The following is an 18,428-nucleotide window of genomic DNA, read 5'->3' on the forward strand; positions in this document are numbered from 1 at the left end:
GGGGTAAAATAGTAAAAACATCTGTGGTGCATGCGTCTTGCGTGGTGGAAGGGTACGCTGGTAATTTCGATAATAGGCGGGAGACCTTCCCGCGCGTTTGGTGACTCCTCTGGTGGAAATGTCTTTTCTAGCGAAGGAGTCTTCTCTGGCGATGTTGACATCTCTGGTGGAGGTGACTCTTCTGGTAAACACGTCTTCTCTGGCAAAGGCGTCTTCTCTGGCGATAGTGACTTCTCTGGCGCGGATATACTTCCTCTGATGGCGACGACTTCTCTGGTATTGACGACTTTTTTGACTAGGATGCTCCCTCTGGTGAAGATGACTCTTTTGACGAGGATGATTCCTCTGGTAGTGATGGCTTCTCTGGCAAGGGCCATTTTTCAGCATGACTCTTCTGATGAAGATGATTCCTCTGATTTATGTCCCTTCTCTACTCTGCACATATTACTCCTCATCAACCACTCCCCCCTCTGGTCTGGTTGAACCGGGTATTCTTCGTGTTCAACCAGTGGGGTACTGTGAAGGCCAAAACTATGCTGTTTTCCTTGATCCCTGCAAATCATGAAGATATAAGCATTCTAATATTATGAGAAAGCGAAGGTAAACCCTGTAAATTGTTCTCTGGCGTTTTTGTTACTCCCACCCCCTGGTCTGGCTAGTTCACTTCTGGAGTAGTGCAACTAGTCAGAGGACTCGCCCGCGTGGATGACGTCACCTGCATTAAATGCCCGTCCTTTCTGCAGTGCCCTTTCCGTATTCCGAGGTTGCTTCTCAGGCATATCTTGCAAACTACTTCAAAGATGCAGTCTATAGGAATCCTAGGTTTACAGCCAAGGATATGCAGGGGCATGTCAAAGAGCACCTGAGATTACATGTTAGTATGGGCAAATGTAAAAGAGCAAAGAAGACAATAATAACAAAGCTTCAGGAGAGATATAAGAATGAATTCAATATGCTTGTGGGGTACATTGCGAAGGTCAAAGAGACCAACCCTGGAACAAAGATGGAGTTGCAGTTGTCTAAGGATGAATTGCAACTAGGTAGGAGGGTATTCAAAAGGGCGTCAGAGCTGACTCGTGCCGCCGGAGTCGACAGAGCTGACCAGCTCGACAGAGCTGACCAGGGCGCCAGGGCAGAGCGCATAGCATAGCAGAGCAGAGCAGAGCGCATAGCTGACCAAGGGCGTCGAGCTGACTCGTGCCGCCGGAGCCTTCAGAGCTTACCTGCTCGACAGAGCTGACCAGCTCGACAGAGCTGTTATTGTGACTATATTTACATTATTATTGAATCCTTATTTCATATGAAAGAACAGATGGTAAATTATGCTCCAACATGATAACACATTACATTCATAAAAAAGGCTTCATTACAGTAGCAAAAATACAAGGAGTTTAAGCCTAACAACAAAGAGAATTCGTTCATAAAGAAGGCTGCATTACATTAGCAAAAATCAGGGAGTTTAAGCCTAAGTACAAAGAGTTATTATACTAGTGCAAAATAAGCTAACAACATCCAAGAACCAAGCAAAATATATGTGAGTAATCTAGTTTTCTTTTTCATTTTCCTTGAGTCTTATTTTATAGCCTGCAAAACATCCCAAAGTTTTGCAATTTCAGAATCCACGTCTATGGCTGCAGAGGTTGAGGTACACTTCATTTTCATGAGTTTCCAATTCTCCTTCTTGAACTCATTGATTACATCCCTTGCTCTTTCAGTCATAGGTTCGTCCAACCAATCAAAATAACCACAATTCTTGATCTAAGACAATGAAAACAAAGAGTTCAACCAAAACAATCCACATAACAGAGAGTTCAACCAAATCAATGAAACTCACGAACTTACCTTCCAATTACGACAGCCATAAAACCTCCTACCAGGGTTTTCGTCCGTCTATGATGTCATTAACGAGGCCTTTAACGTTTTACCATCAAATACGCACTCATAAAAATTTGGATTTTTCAGAGACGGACTGTCGTCGCGCATGCCACGAGCTCGATCCACCCCCCCCCCCCCCCCGGAAATGGAATTTGAAGTCATGCCGCACCGCGATTTGTAAGAACACAGTGAAACCCTCTGGGAATTTCACCAAAACACGCGAAATACTCTTATGGTTTCAAGCCCTAGTCGCGATTTAGGGTTTATGTAATTTTGAAATAGACCCAAATGAAGAAGGGGATTTCAGGTAGTTAAAGGTGGGGCCCACTTAATAAAATTAAAAAAAAAAATTAAAGGCAGACGGCGTTATATGGCAGTTAGAGGCGAGGGCTCACTTATTCGATTTTAGGTACTATGAAGGTTTAATTGGCCCAACTTGGACTATAGGAAGGTAAACGTGATAAGGGCTACTATATCAAGGGCTTATTTGATACTTAACCCTTAATTGATTGTGAAATAATTCTTAATATTGCATATAAAGAAAGTACATGCAAAAAACATATTTTCATGTACTTTCTCACTACTCTCCCCTAAATAATTAAATCTTACTATATCGAAAAATGAATCATTCCTTTTTAAAGTAGGGATAACATAATAAAATTATTATCAACTAATATATAATTTTTTAAAAAATCTAAAGCCAAATATTCTCTAATATCAACAGATGTATATATTGTTACAAAAAACGTGTATAATGTTCTGATTTTAATTTTCATTCTTTACACAAAACATATATTTTACTATTTTTGTATTCTTTTTATTCTTTTCTTTTGAATTCTTTTCTATTTTAATTCCCAGTTTCTCTTTATGAAACAATACAATTTATTTATCTTTTCCTCTTTTTGATAAAAATGTTTCATTTTGATTAATTATATATTTTTGGAAGAATAATCCATCATTGAAGTGAAAATAAGGAAGGAAAAATGGTGAACTTCTCTTTTATATACATATCCACTGTAAATTGCTCTTCCAGCTAATAAAAGTATGGATAGTCTTGAATTTTTAATATGTATCTTAAAGCAAATATATTCTCTACACGGTATATTCTTAACGTTTTATCTTTGATGCGTCTTCGACTTTTGGGCCATGTGGCCCTATTTTTCTCTTTATTTATGTCAGTTCAGGTCTGTCCAGGGGAGAATGAAGTTGTTGGGGAAGGAAGGTCCAGTAGAGCGAAAACAGAAGGAATGTGGTTGGAATGGGCATTACCAGGCCCAGATTGCAAAGTCATGTTTACCAGCATGGAGCTTCGGCCGCAGTACCTCTCCAGTCTAACTTGGGGCATGGGAACCTGAAGCAACCCACCTGGTACGAATTAAACCGAAGGAAGCAATCCGTCTAGCCACCACAATGAGAGGCAGACAGTGTTCTACATGCATTTTTCATCTCCTTTGTCGCGTTTATTCATAGTTTTTGGGTGTTTTCATTGAGTTCTTGAGTGTCTTTGGTTTGATTTGTTCAATTTTGTGGAATAGACTACTCGTCCGTGCTCGTGTTGTTTTTACAGGTTTTTGGACTCGAATTGTGAAGTTTTGGATGAAGCGTAGTGGAGTACGCGAAGTGACGAGTCCATAGGCACGAACGGGGCTAAAATCGGGCATCGAATGAGCAAGAACGGGCGCCGGGAAGTCCGTGTGTCGGAGGACACGCGCCCGTGCGCGATGACGGGCGCCGGGAAGTCGCGCGGTCCGGGCATGCGGCAGCATGCCACGGCCGCGCGAGGAGACCGCGCGAGCTCGCGCGGCCCAGCCATGCGGCCGCGCGACCAGCCCGCGCGAGGCGCCGAGTCAGCCCATCTTTTCCGCTTTTTCACCTAAAACGCGATTTTTGGAGTATTTTCGAGTTAGACGACCTAGGGCATATAAATACCATCTTTTAGCTTATTCCAGACACCTTTTATCATATTCTGACTTTCCCTGAGAGCTGTGAGACACGGAGCAAGAGCAAGACTGAAGAATCTCGACTTCTCTACGGTTTTTCATTGTTTAATGTTCTTTAATTTCATTGAGATTGTGATTGTTAGTCATATGTCTATGTGTGGCTAAATCCCTTTTTCCCAGGGTTTAGGGAGTAAACATGATTCAAATTTCTGACTGTTGATTTAATTAATTGAGATTTATATTCCTTTCTATGTTCTTGTTTTAATTGCTTGCTTTATTGCTTGATCACCAATTTAGCATTATCATAGGTTTTAATTTGAGATCGGGAGATGATAATTAATACCAGAACTAAGAACATAGAACACATTTATTTCAATTCTAAAGGGAATTAATAAGTGTGAAGGCTTTAATCCTAGGAACTTTTAGGAGTTACATGTTAGAAGTGTGATCCAGGGATGGTAACCTTGCATGTAATCAATGATTTGTATGCCACGGGAGTGGGTATAAATTTACTTTGAGATTACCTTAGGAATTATCTCATTAATTGAATCAGACAGCCCAAGCCAGGAAAGGAAAGTGAATCTCGGTGATTTGGAGGAAGCAAACAGAAGAAGGAGGAAGGAGCTAGAAGAATCTGAAGAAAGGGAAAGGTTGACTACAGCAAGCAGCTGGAGGCTATCTTCAATCGGATCAATCAAGGATTGAGCTAAAGAAGGAAAGAAGATCTCGATAAAGATATGAAGCTGGCGCAGCTAGGGTTGGACCTTTACCAATCGGCAGTATAAAATGAGGATGGTGTGCAGCGTGAAAGAACTTCTTGGCACTTTTAAACTCTGTTTTATTTAGTTTTACTACTTCAATTCCGCCGCGTGTGGCATCAAAACAATTTACATTCCAGAACTATTTCCTATTTTCGTTGTGTTTTCATTCGAACAAGATTCAAGGCTCGAGGCCGTAGGTATCGTTTCAATCAATCAAGTATTTCCTTTTGTTACATGATGTGTTTTATTCATTTCGCATTTACATTTTTTAATATTTGTGAGTAGTTCCCTTGGTGAGGTTTAAGGGGTGGAAATAATTGTTGTCAATATGTAAACATTCGTGAGGCATTTGTTCTTTCGGTTGAGTCTCGTGGTTCCAGACGGATCTGTGCCAAACCATGGGCAGTAGGGGCCTAACGGGTCATCTTCGTTCGGTAAAATGTTGTCCGTGTCAAGCAAAGGTCAGGGTATACCAGGGCGTGACAACCGGTATACCCACGACCGAGTAGCTGAGCAGCGTCAACAAAAGGCGTTGTAGATCCGGAAGGTGGGGAAAGGATTGATGGGATACACTGTCATTCCTCAGTCTTGGGCTTCTCTAGAGATTATCCATCAACTGTGACGAGGCATCAAGCCATGGTTATCAAACGAGGAAGGTAACTTCTGCGCCGTAGCATGTCTATGACTGGTCGGCTAACAAGCCGGAAATAGTTGTGTCCAGGAGGCATGTGTCACTCAAAGTGCAGATTTGGGGACCTCGGGAGAGAAGGTTGGTGAGGGTCATACTTGGTGAGTAACGGGTATGACTACCATCTAAGGAGAAGTGAAGCACTGCCTTGTGACGGGGGAATGTGTGACCTTCGGACCAAGTGACTACAATGGGATCAACCATCCTAAGTGTGAAGTATAGCCTCTTGAAACGCCCCAATGTCTTTGGGCTACGCCTTGAGTTTATATGGATCATGGACGGATCATCAGTATGCCTATGACCGAAACGAATGTTGACAACAGTTAAGACCTAACCGAATGACCTCACCCCTTGTTATTATTGATCTTGTTAATTTCTTGTGCAGAGTATACAGATTGAGACCTGTGACACCTCAGTTTGTCGTCGGAGAACAAATGTGGTTCCTCACTCCCTGTAGGATTCGACCCTACACTTGCCACTAAGACTTATTTCTTGTTGTGAGACGTAGGAGCGTGTATTGTCTGTATCGGGCATACACATGTATTTTGCTTGCACTGCACGACGGGTGCATATCAATCTTCTAACACCTATAAATATAGAAAAACATAACATAAAAATAAGAAAAAATATATTATAGTGATTAATGAAATAAAATAAAATCTAACAATATAAAAAATAAATAATTATATCAACAATTCCTTAATTATAAAAAAGAATCTCAAATCAATTAACAACCAAAAGATTTTCCATTTAAACTATGTTTAGAAATTTAACTTAATTATCATTTATAATAATTATATGTATTTTATTCACATACAATAAAATCACACGTGTTCAATGTTCATCGCACGTTCTTACTGCTAGTATTATAAAAGGGCATGGTGTTTTTGGGACCTAGGACACGGGTCAAAAATTGAGGTAGTATATAAGAAATAAAATTGATGTTTTTCTACTACGACAACAGACAAAAGCTAGTGTGGTATACAGAAAAGACCATAGACAATCGGCACCTACGACACTAATCGAAAACTAAAGTGATACTAATGATATAACAACAAACTCTATGCTCTCAAATACCACAAACAATGTTTGTTATCTTAAATATCTATTACAACAGGAAATGCCTATGGTCTATGATCACATTCTTTTCAGGAACCTACGACACTACCACCTACAATAATAGACATTTTAAGCATGTTTGGAATTGGCCTTTTAATCTTCTAGTTTTTCTTATAGGAATATTATGAACTTCTAGAAGAGTTCATGTCTGCTGTTAAACAGAACTACGGGGAGAAGGTCTTGGTACAGGTACTACGCTTACAAGCATCAAAGCCGTTTATCCATCAGTTTTCAAGTCACTGTTTACTGCAGTCGTCTGAAATTTTGTCATATTTATCTAGTTTGAAGATTTTGCAAACCACAATGCCTTTGAATTACTTTCCAATTACCGATCCAGTCATCTTGTGTTCAGCGATGATATCCAGGTAGATGCGCTAACCTTTTTACCATCATAGATATTCAAAAGTTTCAAGTATCATGTGATGAACTTCATTATCATCTTGCATTGTGTCAGGGTACAGCCTCCGTGGTTCTTGCCGGGCTCGTTGCAGCCTTGAAACTAGTTGGTGGAACTCTAGCAGATCATAGGTTCTTATTCTTGGGAGCCGGAGAGGTAAGGCTTATTTCTTCCTACTTCAAGATTACTTTTCCAGTTTCCTAAGCCTCATATATAGTTTTGTGGATTGATCAAGTGACATTATTTCAAAATATTTTCTTTGTTGAGGAAATATAATTCTCTAACTCGGCTTCTGATTTTCGGTTTCTTGAAGGCCGAGACTGGTATAGCTGAACTTATCGCTCTCGAGATATCTAAAAAGGTAACAGACTAATATCATCATCAAATCCGATATATTTTTTCTTGCTGGAGCGCGATGTCTGATTTAGGAGTCTTTTGTTTTGTAGACAAATACTCCATTGGAAGAGGCCAGGAAAAAGATTTGGCTCGTGGATTCTAAGGTTTGTATTTTGCCGTTTTCTTGCATTTTCCCATCATCGCTTACTTGCTTGTCTCGTCTAAGAGTTAACCATAAACGCGATCTGGTATATAACAGGGGCTGATTGTCAGTTCTCGTAGAGAGTCTCTGCAGCATTTCAAGAAGCCTTGGGCACACGAACACGAGCCAGTCAAGGAACTATTAGCCGCTGTTAAGGTGGGGAGCTAGCTCTCTTTAACAACGGGAAGCTTTTCGTGCCCGGTCAGGCTAACAACGCTTACATATTCCCCGGGTTTGGTTTAGGTTTGATCATGTCCGGAATAATACGTATACACGACGACCTGCTATTAGCAGCCTGTGAGTCTAGTAAAACCGAAACCATTTTTTTTTTTTTGCATACATTAATGTTTCAATCAGCTGATCTTGTCTCTTGTCTTTACCTGCAGCTGAAGCTTTGGCAGCTCAAGTGACGGAGGAGAACTACGCGAAATGACTGATTTACCCCCCGTTTACGAATATTAGGAAGATCTCAGCACATATTGCAGCTACCGTAGCTGCAAAGGCATACAAACTCGGTAATATGATGTTTCATATTTGTCTCTCGTGTCGTGTTTCGTTTCACCATGTGGAGAGTTGGCCCAATGATCTTTAATTCCCCAGCCCAAATCTCTTCCCGGCCCATTCCCAAACCCTAAGCCCACTGCCCTTCAGATTAACTCCCCTCATCCTCACTCATCTGCGCCGCTCCACCTTTTTCCGCCGCTCGTCTCCTCGATTCCCACCTCCGACTTCAATGCTCATTCCTCGTTCCCAATGACCTCCACTCCTTTTTATCCCTGCTGCAAGTCTTTCAATCGTAAGGAAGTTTTCACACCGTCTGAAATAGAAGGCTCTGCTATTCCTTCTTGAACTGTTGTCGGATTCCTGTTCGTGGTTTCCTGAGTGGTGACTGTGGGTGTGAACTTCGCTTCGATTGAGAGCTTGTATCACCGGATTCCTATCCATCGGTTTCCTGGTTTGGTGATACGTTGTGAGTGTGCGAGCCATCGGAATCCTGTCCATCGGATTCCTGCTGTTGGTGGTTGTACTACTAAGATCTGGGTGTTTACTTGTTCTACTTCCTGCTGTGGGAAAATCTGAGCCAAAGTGTCCCGAGGACACATTTTCCCACCCTTGAATTCCCTCTGAATTTCATTGTTTTTCTTCCCTCTGACTTTCCCTTGTTTCTCCTTTACTTGCTGCCTTTCTTGGTGTGTTGCAGAGAAGTGAAGAGGAGCAGAGGAACTGAAGCTCCAGGAGTCCAGGCTGCCAGCGCAGAGGAATCAAAGCTCCAGCGCCAGAGGAGTCGGACGCCAGATGAGTCCCGCGCCAGAGGGGACAACTCCAGAGGGGACAACTTCAGAGGGTTCAACTCCAGAGAAGTCGAGTCCCCACTGCCAGAGGGATCGAGTCCCCACTGCCAGATGAGTCACTTCCTCCCCGCTGCCAGAGAAGTCGCCCAGAGCAGAGAAGCTCAAGTGCTTGAGCACGAGTGGGGGAGACAGGAGGTTCGGGAACCAAGTGGTGTAACCCTGGCTAGGCGAAAGATACCCAATAGTGGTATCAGAGCCACGGTGACCTAGCCGGGGCACCCTCCGACCGCACCTCCTTCACCCCGCCGCCCCTTCGGGCTGCGCCGATTTGCTCCCGACGAGCAAGGAAAGTGGTAAGTCTGGATTTTCCCTTACCTGGGAATCCATCTCTGGTAAATTGGCTTAAACACTTGAAACTCCTAGATTCTAGGGTTGGTACTGTTACTGTTGTTTGTGTTTTGCATGTTTTGCTTGTTGAGATCTTGGTATCTTGCGATCCTGTTTTCTTTTGTGCTTCCGCGTGTTGTCTGAAATCTCGATAAACCCTTGGCATTCGAAGCCGAGTGAGATCTCCCTTGTTTTGGTCCAGTTCATCTGGATTCCCCTGTGGGTCTCCTCGTGCGAGTATCCTGGAAAACAAGGGAGAGAGGGGCTTATCTGGATTGGCTGTGTGAGCTCTGGTGTTTGTTGAGTTTTGCTCAGGGTTGTTGCTTGTTGACTGTTGTTTGAGGCTGTTGTCTTGAGTTTTGCTGCTTGCAGCTGTTTGAGTTTTTTTTTTGTCATCATGAACAACTGCTATAGGTTGAGGGATAGGTTTGTCCCTGGGTTTAGAACTTGCATCAGTAGGGATGTGGTGCTTAATGAACTTATCTTTCCATGTTTGACTGAATCCTCACAATATGTTGCTCCAAGTGAGGTGGAGAAACTGAATGTTGTTGATCAAAACAAGTATGAGTTTATGTTTCCTCCCCCCACTGTTCCTTTCGAGGTGGATCCTCAACCCAACATGCATGCTGAACCAGAAAACTTGCTTGAGCCTGTCATAAATGAACCTACTAATAATGAAACTTGGATACTTGTGAAACAGCCTACTGAATGTTCTGTTGTTGAGTCCAAATTGCTGTTTAAAGTCAAGCATGAAACTGATAATGTGAGATACAAAACTAGACTTGTTGCTAAGGACTTTACACAAAAGGTAGGCCTTGATTGCAATGTGGTTTCTGCTCCTGTTGTGAACTTTGATTGTGGTTAAAGTTCTGTCTCTGTGTTTATGTGTGTGGCAAGTTCAGCCTCTGTGGCTGCTTGTCTCTTTTCTTTTCTTGTTCTCTGTTGTGTCGTGTGTTCTGAGTCTGAGCTCTGTGTTTTGTTTGCTCTGCTCTGGTCCTTTTGCTCTGTGTCTTTTGAGTCTGTAGTTGTCTGGTCCTGCATGTGTCCCTTCTTGTTTCTCTTTTGCATGCTTTTCTTTTGCTCTGTGTGTCTGGTCTGTTGTGAGTCCTGCTTTGTTCTGTTGTCTAGTGTCTTGTCCTGTATCTTTTTCTTTCCTCTGTGTGTGAGTGTTTTTGTTGGGTCTGTTGAGTCTTCAATGATAACCCTTTGGGTTTGAGAAATGGTGATTTCCCTTGGGTTGGTCTCTGTGGTTTGAGACTGAGATTAATATGCATAATATTTTTCTCACCCTCTATTGTCTTGTCTTTGTGATAGGATGATAGTAAAAATGGCTGTGATGATAAGCTCAAATCAAAGGCAGGCTCTTCCCTGGTGACTTAATGATCATTGTGCCAAAGGTGGAATGTGGAGAGTTGGCCCAATGATCTTTAATTCCCCAGCCCAAATCTCTTCCCGGCCCATTCCCAAACCCTAAGCCCACTGCCCTTCAGATTAACTCCCCTCATCCTCACTCATCTGCGCCGCTCCACCTTTTTCCGCCGCCCGTCTCCTCGATTCCCACCTCCGACTTCAATGCTCCTTCCTCCTTCCCAATGACCTCCACTCCTTTTTATCCCTACTGCAAGTCTTTCAATCGTAAGGAAGTTTTCACACCGTCTGAAATAGAAGGCTCTGCTATTCTCCTTCTTGAAGTGTCGCCGGATTTCTTCTTCGTGGTTTCCTGAGTGGTGACTGTGGGTGTGAACTTCGCTTCGATTGAGAGCTTGTATCACCGGATTCCTGTCTATCGGTTTCCTGGTTTGGTGATACGTTGTGAGTGTGCGAGCCATCGGAATCCTGTCCATCGGATTCCTGCTGTTGGTGGCTGTACTACTGAGATCTGGGTGTTTACTTGTTCTACTTCCACCGTGCCGTGATCATTGAGCTGCCGGAAGGGCCCTGCATACTGTGGGAAAATCTGAGCCAAAGTGTCTCGAGGACACATTTTCCCACCCTTGAGTTCCCTCTGAATTTCATTGTTTTTCTTCCCTCTGACTTTCCCTTGTTTCTCCTTTACTTGCTGCCTTTCTTGGTGTGTTACAGAGAAGTGAAGAGGAGCAGAGGAACTGAAGCTCCAGGAGTCCAGGCTGCCAGCGCAGAGGAATCAAAGCTCCAGCGCCAGAGGAGTCGGACGCCAGAGGAGTCCCGCGCCAGAGGGGACAACTCCAGAGGGGACAACTTCAGAGGGTTCAACTCCAGAGAAGTCGAGTCCCCGCTGCCAGAGGGATCGAGTCCCCGCTGCCAGAGGAGTCACTTCCTCCCCGCTGCCAGAGAAGTCGCCCAGAGCAGAGAAGCTCAAGTGCTTGAGCACGAGTGGGGGAGACAGGAGGTTCGGGAACCAAGTGGTGTAACCCTGGCTAGGCGAAAGATACCCAACACACCATACATTATAAACTATATACAATGGTTTGAACTCTTTGTTATTGACACGAGAACTTGGTAATGACTAAAATGCCCTTGTAGGTTTGGCGTCGCGTCTTCCCCGTCCGAAAGATCTCGTGAAGTTTGCAGAGAGCTGTATGTATACACCAGTCTACGGCAGCTATCGCTAATCGAATCCCTAAATTTAGTCTCTAATTTTTTGTGATTCTTTGTCATATTGGATTGTTCTGTTTCTGTTGCTCTGTTTCACAAATAGGCTTGTTTTGTAATCTTGGTTTTTACTATATGTACTTATATTGGACGAGTTAATGGCAAAGTGAGTTTGAGTTTTGTGTGTGTGTGTGTGTGTGTTTCCATTCTCGTCTTTGTATGATTTTATTGAGCTTTATTCCCATTGTTTGTTTGTAGCATCATGAGGGGGGAAAGGGAGTTGCATATGGTTTTTAACTAATACCCTCTCCGTAAATAAAAAATAATCATAGAAGGGGACAACACATTTAACAAAAAAAAGTTAGGGAATATTTACTTTGGAGGATTAGCTTTGATAAATAAAAATGATAAGACTAATTCTTTGTTTACTTTGAAGGAATGAAACTTTGGGATATCCCAAAGTTTTTGATAATTTCTATCGTTTGAACTAATTTTGCTTGATTCATATCTTATTGAAAAGGTTGGATTGGAGAAATCCTATTATTGGGGATAGAAATAATCAATCATGCAAAGTAAATGTCCTCTTATTCTATTGTAAGTGGAGAGAGAGAGTCATACTTAATAAATAGAATTCAAGAGAAATATACTTAAGCATTTACATTTTTTCAAATCTTTATTTTGATGTTTATTTGTTTTCCTTTTAGTATATTAATAATTTAATATGACATATATTCAAAGAATTTAATACATACTAATATATGAAATTTAAAATAATAATACATGATAGATAGAATTTTAGTAAGAAAGTTAAATAATAAGAATTCATAAATACTTAGTTAAATTTGCAAACTAATTAGATGATGTGTAACTTTTTTATATTTATCCTGTTGAAATTTGTATACTATAATTTAATTTTACTAATGTTATTCCATGAAAGGGTAATTATACTAGTATTATTTGATATTATCTTACCAACCTCTATTTACCTCACAATGCGGTTTTTTTTTTTTTTTTTTTTTTTTTTTTTTTTGCTTTGAAAGTTCTCATCTATATATACATAGTGAGTAATTTTAAAGAGTTCAAAGTTATTTAGAAGTGTGATTATGTTACATTTGTGATTAGGATACTATCAATAATATGATACTTCCTCCGTCCCATAAGAATGCACCACATATGAGACGGTGCGGGTTTTAAGAAAAAATTGGTAGTTAATGTGTTGAGTGGAAATGAGTGGTTGTGGTTTAATTGATTGTGGGGTTTTGTAGAAATGAGTGGTTGTGGTTAAAAGGAGAAAGTGGACCCATGTCTTAAAATGGAAGTGATACACTTTTATGGGACGGACGAAAATGGAAAATGTGATACACTCTTACAGGACGGAGGGAGTATTACATTATTGTCCTTCAAATAGATTAAAAATATGGACATATTAGGCAAATCATGCAAATTTTGTAAAACAAGATTCTTTTATAATAGGTATAGATGTATATAAATATGAATCTAAAATTAATATAAGAAGGATTATGAGCTCGATCTTTTGGCACAAAACTCGCCCATCAAACCGAACAACTTGAGGATATTGAATCAAAACAAACAGATGTTAATTTATTATGTTTGTGATATATATATATGCAACTAATTTATAGTTGTTGTTCATGAAATATGCACAATCACTTTATAAGTTTGACAGAATGAACGGCTGATTAGATGACATTTAATTTCCAGTGTAAGTATTGTTTGGGTGTGTAGTACAGAAATGAAATAATGATGAATCAAACCATTTAATTAGTCTGATAAAAATTGATATGGAACAACAATTTGTAGTATTGGATGGCACCACACAAGCAAATCATGATAGGATTAAGATGTGTACCAAACAAAAGAAAGAAGATCAACCAAATAGATTAAATGGAACATTATTGAGTGTCAAGCCCTCAAGATTTGGGGAAGAAATCATTGGATCTCGGCGGCGGGAACGATGAGGAGTTTTTGGATATGTTAGTGTGGGAGACTCCATCGGTCGTCAGCCTCGATGAGTTGATTGTCACTAATGATCTGTTTTGGATGGCACCACACAAACAAATCATGATAGGATTAAGATGTGTACCAAACAAAAGAAAGAAGATCAACCAAATTGATTAAATTGAACATTATTGAGTGTCAAGCCCTCTGTTTCCACCATTGCCATGAACCTCTCCAGTCCAAATGGTGAGACATGAATTTGGATTTGAAGGTCGTCATCATTTTCCTGATACTGGAGCTGCTCCTCTTTTATTTTCAAAGCTGAAATCGTGGCAGAGTTACGACAGAGATGCAGATGAATAAGTTTGAGTGTAGGTATCTCACCAATACCCCATGGGATCTCTTCCAACTCATATATATCAACAAGAAGAAGCTTCTCCAGAATTGGGAAATGACAACTATCTGCATTCCAACATCTCAGAAAACAGTCATAAATTTTCAAGAACTTGAGGCGTTGAAATTGGCCATCAATAGGACTCCACGTCCTCATTCCCTCCATGACCCAGTTACCTCGTACCTCGAGAACTTGGAGTAGGGGCAACGAACCAATCATTGTCAGATCTTCCCAATCAAAGTTGAAACCACTCAAGAACAACTTGTTTAGTGAATTGGGAAATGTGAGTACCTCATTCAGCTTATAATGCCCCCACCACCCTCTCAGTTTGAGTGATTCAAGTTTACGCAAGCGATCAAGATTGCACAAACACTCCATCAAACTATCATCCCATCCTTGCAACAAACGATCATATCGAAGATGCAATATCTTGATGTTGGGAATGATGTTGCACACATCCTCACTCAACCTCAAATTCACTGCATTCCCAAGTGTATGAAGATTTTCCAAGATAAACATCTCATCTTGTCCGTCGGGTTGAGGAAGATAAATTTCATAACACCTGAAATGCCTAAGCTGTCGCATCTTCCAAATTTCAATTGGTGCAACAACTCGAGCATTACAGTCGAAGATTAAAGCATGCAAATTCCATACCAAGGATAATGAACTAGGAAGCTCCAACGCTCTATGAAAGTTCAGAAATGCAAGGTAGCGCAAGTTAACACACCCTAATAATTCTTCAACTGACCTGTTACTGTATACATCCAAAATTCTCAACAATCTATGTTTATGAGACTCCACCTTCAGCAATCTACAGTTCATGATAGAGCGTGCAAGTCTGGAGGTATCATTGTGATACACAAGGCGTCGTTCTTTGCCTCGTACACTGCCTCGAGGGATCACATGAAAAAACCCTTGATGCTCTGCTACTTTTAAGCATAGGTCTCTCAAAAGATCATGCATATCACAACTTTTCATCTTCCTGTTTCTACTTCGCTTCTCAACTAATATCAGATTTCTGTTCATGAGTTCCTTCAGGTAATCCTCTGCAATGTCTTCCAAAACTCGGCCTCCATTTGATTTTAAAATTCCCTCAGCAACCCAAAGTTGGATGATACTCGAGATATTGAGCTTCTCATAATTTATATGCTTAAGAACTCCAATATGAAGGAAGCAAGGCTTTAGATAAGAAGGCAAGTGGTTGTAACTTGAAAACAACACATCTAAACTTTCTTCTTTCTCTTTTGAGTTGGGACTTGATTCTATATCTTTGGCAACACTCTTCCAATATCCTACAGTCCTAGGAGACTTTAGAAGACTCCCACCAATCACAACAATGGACAATGCTAGTCCTTTGCATGATCTGACAATCTCCCTCCCAACTTCCTCAAGCTCACTAGGACAATCTTCATTTTGGAATGCCTTCTTACAGAACAATTCCCAACTTTCACTCCCATCTAGAAGATTCTTTGAAAAGCAAGAAGATCCACAACCGTTAGCCACATCTGACAACCTAGTAGTTAGAAGAATCCGGCTTCCACTGCCATTATCGGGAAAGAAACACCTTACTTCATCCCAAGCTTCAACACTCCATATGTCGTCTAATATGATCAAATATCTCCTACCAGATAAAGTTTTATGTAATTGTTCTCCTAATCCATCTACATTTTTATCGGAGGATTTTCCTAGGCTAGAAACTAGTTGTTGAAGAATTTGTTTAGCATCGTATTGTTGAGAAATGGTAGCCCAAGCACGAATATGAAAGTGTTCAACGATGAGTTGATTAGCATAAATATGTTTGGCAAGAGTAGTCTTACCCATGCCGCCCATACCCACGATTGAGATGATATGCAGATTGGATCGATGACCGGTGAGCTCGTCAAGAAGTTGAATCAACTCATCACCAAATCCCACCACAGCAGTTTCTTCTCTGGTCCGAGTAAGACTAAGAGTAAGAGGAGGCGTTGAATGCTCCTCTCTGAATCTCTGTTTCTCCTTCAACTCACTGGCCTTGTGGATGATAGCATCCATGTCTTCAATTATCTGCCGCAGATAGTCAAAGTTGCTGAGGTTAGATTCACCATGAAATTGATCAACATCTCCAACTGCAGCTTCATTTTTCTCTTCAATTGCCCTTTTTTTCTGTAGATACAAAGAAAAACTGAAAGCTGCTTCGCGATCATGAGCTGAAAGAGGAAGGAGTTGATTGACGATGTGAGATTCAATCATATCTTCAGCTGTATGAGCTGCAGATGCGATTAGGCTTTCCAGATCTTGTACTTCTTCGCTAACTCCACCAACATAGTTATAGGTCTCAATGAAATCAAGCAACAAAGCAGCCTTCTCCTCAAGAAATTGGATCTGAATGTTGTCGAAAGAAGTGGAAAGGGTAGGATGCCTCATCATCTGCTCAATGTTGTTCAAGAGAGAAGCAAGAGCTGCATAAGCTGCCATCTCAGATTAAACTGCAGATTGCAATATGGAAACTGGTCAACGGTAGTGTTGTTGGAGACGAAAGAGTGTTTGTTTGGATGAGAGAGCAATATTATTATCTTTTGAAATATCAACAATCATTTCTCTGTCCACGTGGCAAAATTTAATTGGAAAGATAGATTTCGTTTTAGATAGAATATAAATGTGTTAATATTGACTCTGCCACTTCACAAGAAATTATGCAATGAAGATGGAATTGTTTAATCCGGAAGCATAGAAATCTACCGTTCATAATCTACTCCACTAATTCATTACCTAGGGAGAGAAAGTTGTTGTTGTGGCTTTAGCTGTGCCCATAACTGCTGCACTGGTTGTTTTCTCTTTCTGCTTATGTTATCTGTGGCCGAAACTCAAAAGCAAAGGTACAAACAACTGTGTTCTGTTCTTGATTGTGAAATTTGAACTGATTTAGAATAATTTATCCTATACTATCTAGGCTAATCTTGAATAGTAAACAGTGTTAAGGGGAGCGCATCAAAATCTGTTGCTACTCGATTTGAATCAAAATAGTCGCAAAGTAGAGAGAAACAGCCATTATGAGCTGCCGACGTTCAGTTTTTCTAGCATTGTCGCGGCAACTAACAACTTCTCTGATGCAAACAAGTTGGGGGAGGGTGGGTTTGGACCGGTTTATAAGGTAATGCTTATACATCAAAGGCTTGTTTGAATGAATGGAGGGGTGATGTTCATTTTGTTCTTGTTTTAGGGAGAGCTGCTCAATGGGCAACTTCAATGAGCTGCTCAAAAATTCAAGTGCCTCCAAGCTTGCATTAGAAAATTCTTCATAATTATAAAGATGGTAAAGTTGAAAATTATGATAAATAAAATTTTATTTCTATGATTTAGTCGCACCTTGATTAAAATTTATTCATTCAAGAAGTGGGGCGTGGGGCGTGGGGCGTGACAAATATTTTGTTCCAACACTGATAGCTAATTAGCATTTTCGGTCAAAATTAGAGAAATATTGTATAAAATTGTGTGCTATATTAATATATCATAATAATTAACCTCTATAAGTACATTCTGAAGAGATGTTATCCTTTAATTTATAATTCATCGTATCCTTAAGCATTTACATTTTTTTCAAATCTTTAGTTTGATGTTTATTTGTTTTCCTTTTAGTATATTAATAATTTAATATGACCTATATTCATAAAATTTAATACATACTAATATATGAAATTAAAATAATAATACATGATAGATAGAATTTTAGCAAGAAAGTTAAATAATAAGAATTCATAAATACTTAGTTAAATTTGCAAACTAATTAGATGATGTGTAACTTTTTTATATTTATCCAATTGAAATTTGTATACTTATAATTTAATTTTACTAATATTATTCCATGAAAGAATAATAATACTATTATTTGATATTATCTTACCAACCTCTATTTACCTCAATGCATTTTTTTTGGATATGTTTGCTTTGAAAGTTCTCATCTATATATAAATAGTGAGTAATTTTAAAGAGTTCAAAGTTATTTAGAAGTGTCAATGTGTGATTATGTTATATTTGTGATTAGGATAATATCAATAATACGATATTACGTTATTGTCCTTCAAATAGATTAAAACTAAGGACATATTAGGCAAATCAAATTTTGTAAAACAAGACCCTTTTATAATACTAGCAGAGATTACGTGCATTTGCACATAAAAAGGAATTATTTTAATGAATAAATTGTTATGAGTGTAAATTTATATTTTATTTCATTTTATAGCAATATTTATCATTTTAATGTATTTTTTGAACCAATTATTGATTAATTTTTTAGAAGTATAATGTTATAGAACTCATAAAATTAAAATTAAAATTTAATTCTATTTAATTAAACATAACCTAATTTTTTCTTCATATTTGTTTTATAGGTTTCATCTTTACATAATTAATTTTAATTCCAAAGATTCGAGCAAAATTATAGTTCTAAAAAATTATTAATTCTTTGTATTTTAATTCTAAATTATTAAAATTATATAATACTAAAGAATAGTAACTTATATGATGATGA

The 18,428-nt window shown here is 39.6% G+C and overlaps 2 protein-coding genes, 2 long non-coding RNA genes and 1 pseudogene across 4 annotated transcripts in view; 3 read left to right on the forward strand and 2 right to left on the reverse strand.

The window, feature by feature from the left end:
- Positions 1-18,428, reverse strand: part of LOC130994894 (uncharacterized) — a 1,167,164-nt gene that overhangs the window by 1,021,527 nt on the left and 127,209 nt on the right. The window lies entirely within an intron of this gene.
- On the forward strand, positions 6,953-7,475 carry LOC130995017 (uncharacterized). The gene is made up of 3 exons (XR_009092001.1): positions 6,953-7,141; positions 7,227-7,280; positions 7,376-7,475. It is a non-coding gene; the product is annotated as an uncharacterized LOC130995017 (long non-coding RNA).
- LOC130994417 (NADP-dependent malic enzyme-like) lies at positions 7,477-11,749 on the forward strand (annotated as a pseudogene).
- Positions 13,691-16,375, reverse strand: LOC130994418 (putative late blight resistance protein homolog R1A-10). Its single transcript, XM_057919462.1, has one exon. The coding sequence runs from the start codon at positions 16,373-16,375 to the stop codon at positions 13,691-13,693; it is 2,685 nt and encodes an 894-aa protein (XP_057775445.1).
- LOC130994981 (uncharacterized) lies at positions 16,615-17,306 on the forward strand. Its single transcript, XR_009091954.1, has 3 exons — positions 16,615-16,776; positions 16,873-17,051; positions 17,121-17,306. It is a non-coding gene; the product is annotated as an uncharacterized LOC130994981 (long non-coding RNA).

This window comes from Salvia miltiorrhiza, chromosome 7 (genome assembly GCF_028751815.1).
Source record: "Salvia miltiorrhiza cultivar Shanhuang (shh) chromosome 7, IMPLAD_Smil_shh, whole genome shotgun sequence".
Lineage (NCBI taxonomy): Eukaryota > Viridiplantae > Streptophyta > Magnoliopsida > Lamiales > Lamiaceae > Salvia > Salvia miltiorrhiza.

What these genes read in the sequence shown, in the direction of transcription:
- LOC130994418 (XM_057919462.1), bottom strand. Translation starts at nt 16,375, where the DNA reads ATGGCAGCTTATGCAGCTCTTGCTTCTCTCTTGAACAACATTGAGCAG.